This window comes from Camelina sativa, chromosome 15, assembly GCF_000633955.1.
Source record: "Camelina sativa cultivar DH55 chromosome 15, Cs, whole genome shotgun sequence".
Lineage (NCBI taxonomy): Eukaryota > Viridiplantae > Streptophyta > Magnoliopsida > Brassicales > Brassicaceae > Camelina > Camelina sativa.
In genome coordinates this window covers 24862011-24863894 of record NC_025699.1, presented here as the reverse complement: position 1 = coordinate 24863894, position 1884 = coordinate 24862011, and the positions used below count along the sequence as shown (strand labels likewise).

The 1884-nt window shown below is 38.0% G+C and overlaps 1 protein-coding gene across 1 annotated transcript; it reads left to right on the top strand.

The window, feature by feature from the left end:
• Nucleotides 1066-1610, top strand: LOC104748765 (uncharacterized protein At4g04775-like). The gene is made up of 2 exons (XM_010470361.1): nucleotides 1066-1218; nucleotides 1314-1610. The coding sequence occupies exons 1-2, from the start codon at nucleotides 1066-1068 to the stop codon at nucleotides 1608-1610; spliced, it is 450 nt and encodes a 149-aa protein (XP_010468663.1).

Sequence of the window (1884 nt, the reverse complement as noted above, 5' to 3'; positions counted from 1 at the left end):
GATGCACATCACTATCCACTCCAATCAGAGGGAGTACGGCTTATCGGGGAAGATCTGTTCCAACGGTTGTGTATGTTTAAGACGGCGCGTAAAAACACGTACACAGATTCTTTTGTATATCCCTCCAGTTCGTTGATCCCTTTCCCGGACTGTGCCATGCGTAGTTGTTGAAATGGGGCAGGTTATCGACCAACACACGTTATTATGACATCATCTGTGTAAATTGCGGAGTGTGGTGGGTGGCCAAATCTATATGTGAAATCCTTTAGGTGTATCGTCGGTTCCCTTCTGTGTTGCGTTTCACCTCGCCACATATGTTTCATTAGATAATTAAATTACTATGTAATGAAGATGTTAATTAACGTGTATGCCAATATCTGTCGTTTTGGTCGTTTTGCTCCTTTTGTTCCGAAAATGTGTACTAGATGTCGTATTGCTCCTTATATTCCGAAAAAGGTCTAAAATGGCAATTCCCTAGCTTCGAACCATCCATATAGACGACGTGTACTTAGTTTCACCGGGCAAACACACAAAACTATCAACAGTGCCGGCCCAACCAATTTTGCCCATTAACAAACAGTAGGAAAAAAAAAGTTCCTACTACAACTTTACAAGGGCTCGAACTCGTGACACTGAAGGACAGTCAAGGCCAATCCTACCACTGTACCACCGCACCTTTTTTGATATTGATTCCCCTAAAATCGCTAATATAATCTGTAGCATAAAGCCCTTGATTTACGGGCTTTATTAAAGGACCGACACTGTATCAAGCTTACGACGCCGTTCGTATCTAGTGGAAAACGACACAACTTGGAAAAGTTCATGTTGTTTTAGAATACAAAAAACGGCACAAAACAGAATGTTCTATAAAAGCTAACCGAATATAATCGATATCTTATAAAATTCAGGGAAATTAGGGTTCATTGAACTGATTTGGGGGAAACAGAGAGAGCCGCTGCCATAGATGTTGGATTAGATTTAGAGAGTTGGATATTCGGTTAATAGTTTAACGTTCCTCTTTTCTTTATTTTCCCTCCTTCAATTACGTAATCAGTTTCGTTCTTAATGTCTGCTTTGGCAAACACGAGTCCAGTCGAGTATGACGATGCGGAGTATGGGATCCCGGCTGTTTGTTACTGTGGTGAAAGGCCAAACCTACAACCTTCTTTTACATTGACAAACCCAGGGAGGCTCCACTACACTTGTAGAAATAGAGAGGTAAGTGACGTACAGTTTCCCCGAGGTTGAATAAAGATCAGATTTATTTGCATAACTTGAGGTTTTCGTTTAAAAAAAAAAAAAAAAAAATGCAGGATGGGGACTATCACATTTTTAATTGGTGGGATGAAGCTATGATGGAGGAACTGAAAACAGTGAAGGAAGATCTTATAAAGTTAACTAGTTTGAATCAAATGCGTGAAGCGCTTCAGAGACAAAAAGAGGAGATTGCTAACATCTTAAATATGCACAAGGAAAATCAGATGGAGTTGGAAAGGATGAAGGCGTTGATTGCGTACAAGAGTGATGGATTAACTATGGAATTAAAACTGACCAATGTGTTTGTTGCGACTTTGGTTATAGTAGCAACAATGACCTATTTTTTCAAGTAGTTTGGTCGTTTTATTAGTAGTACTTTGGGTTGTGGTTTAATTGTTTAACATCAATTTTTAAACATTATATTTGGTTTAGTCACATTTTTTTATCGTCTAAAAAAAATACTGTTTGAAACCTTATCGTGTTATTATTATCGACCAAACCCTTGAAATTAGACATAAACATTTGTACACGTATGTACACATACGTCTAACAATAAAGGTTGGCAGTATTAGGAAGATGCTTACCAAATAAAAATAAAAATATATAATTAACCATGCATAATACACA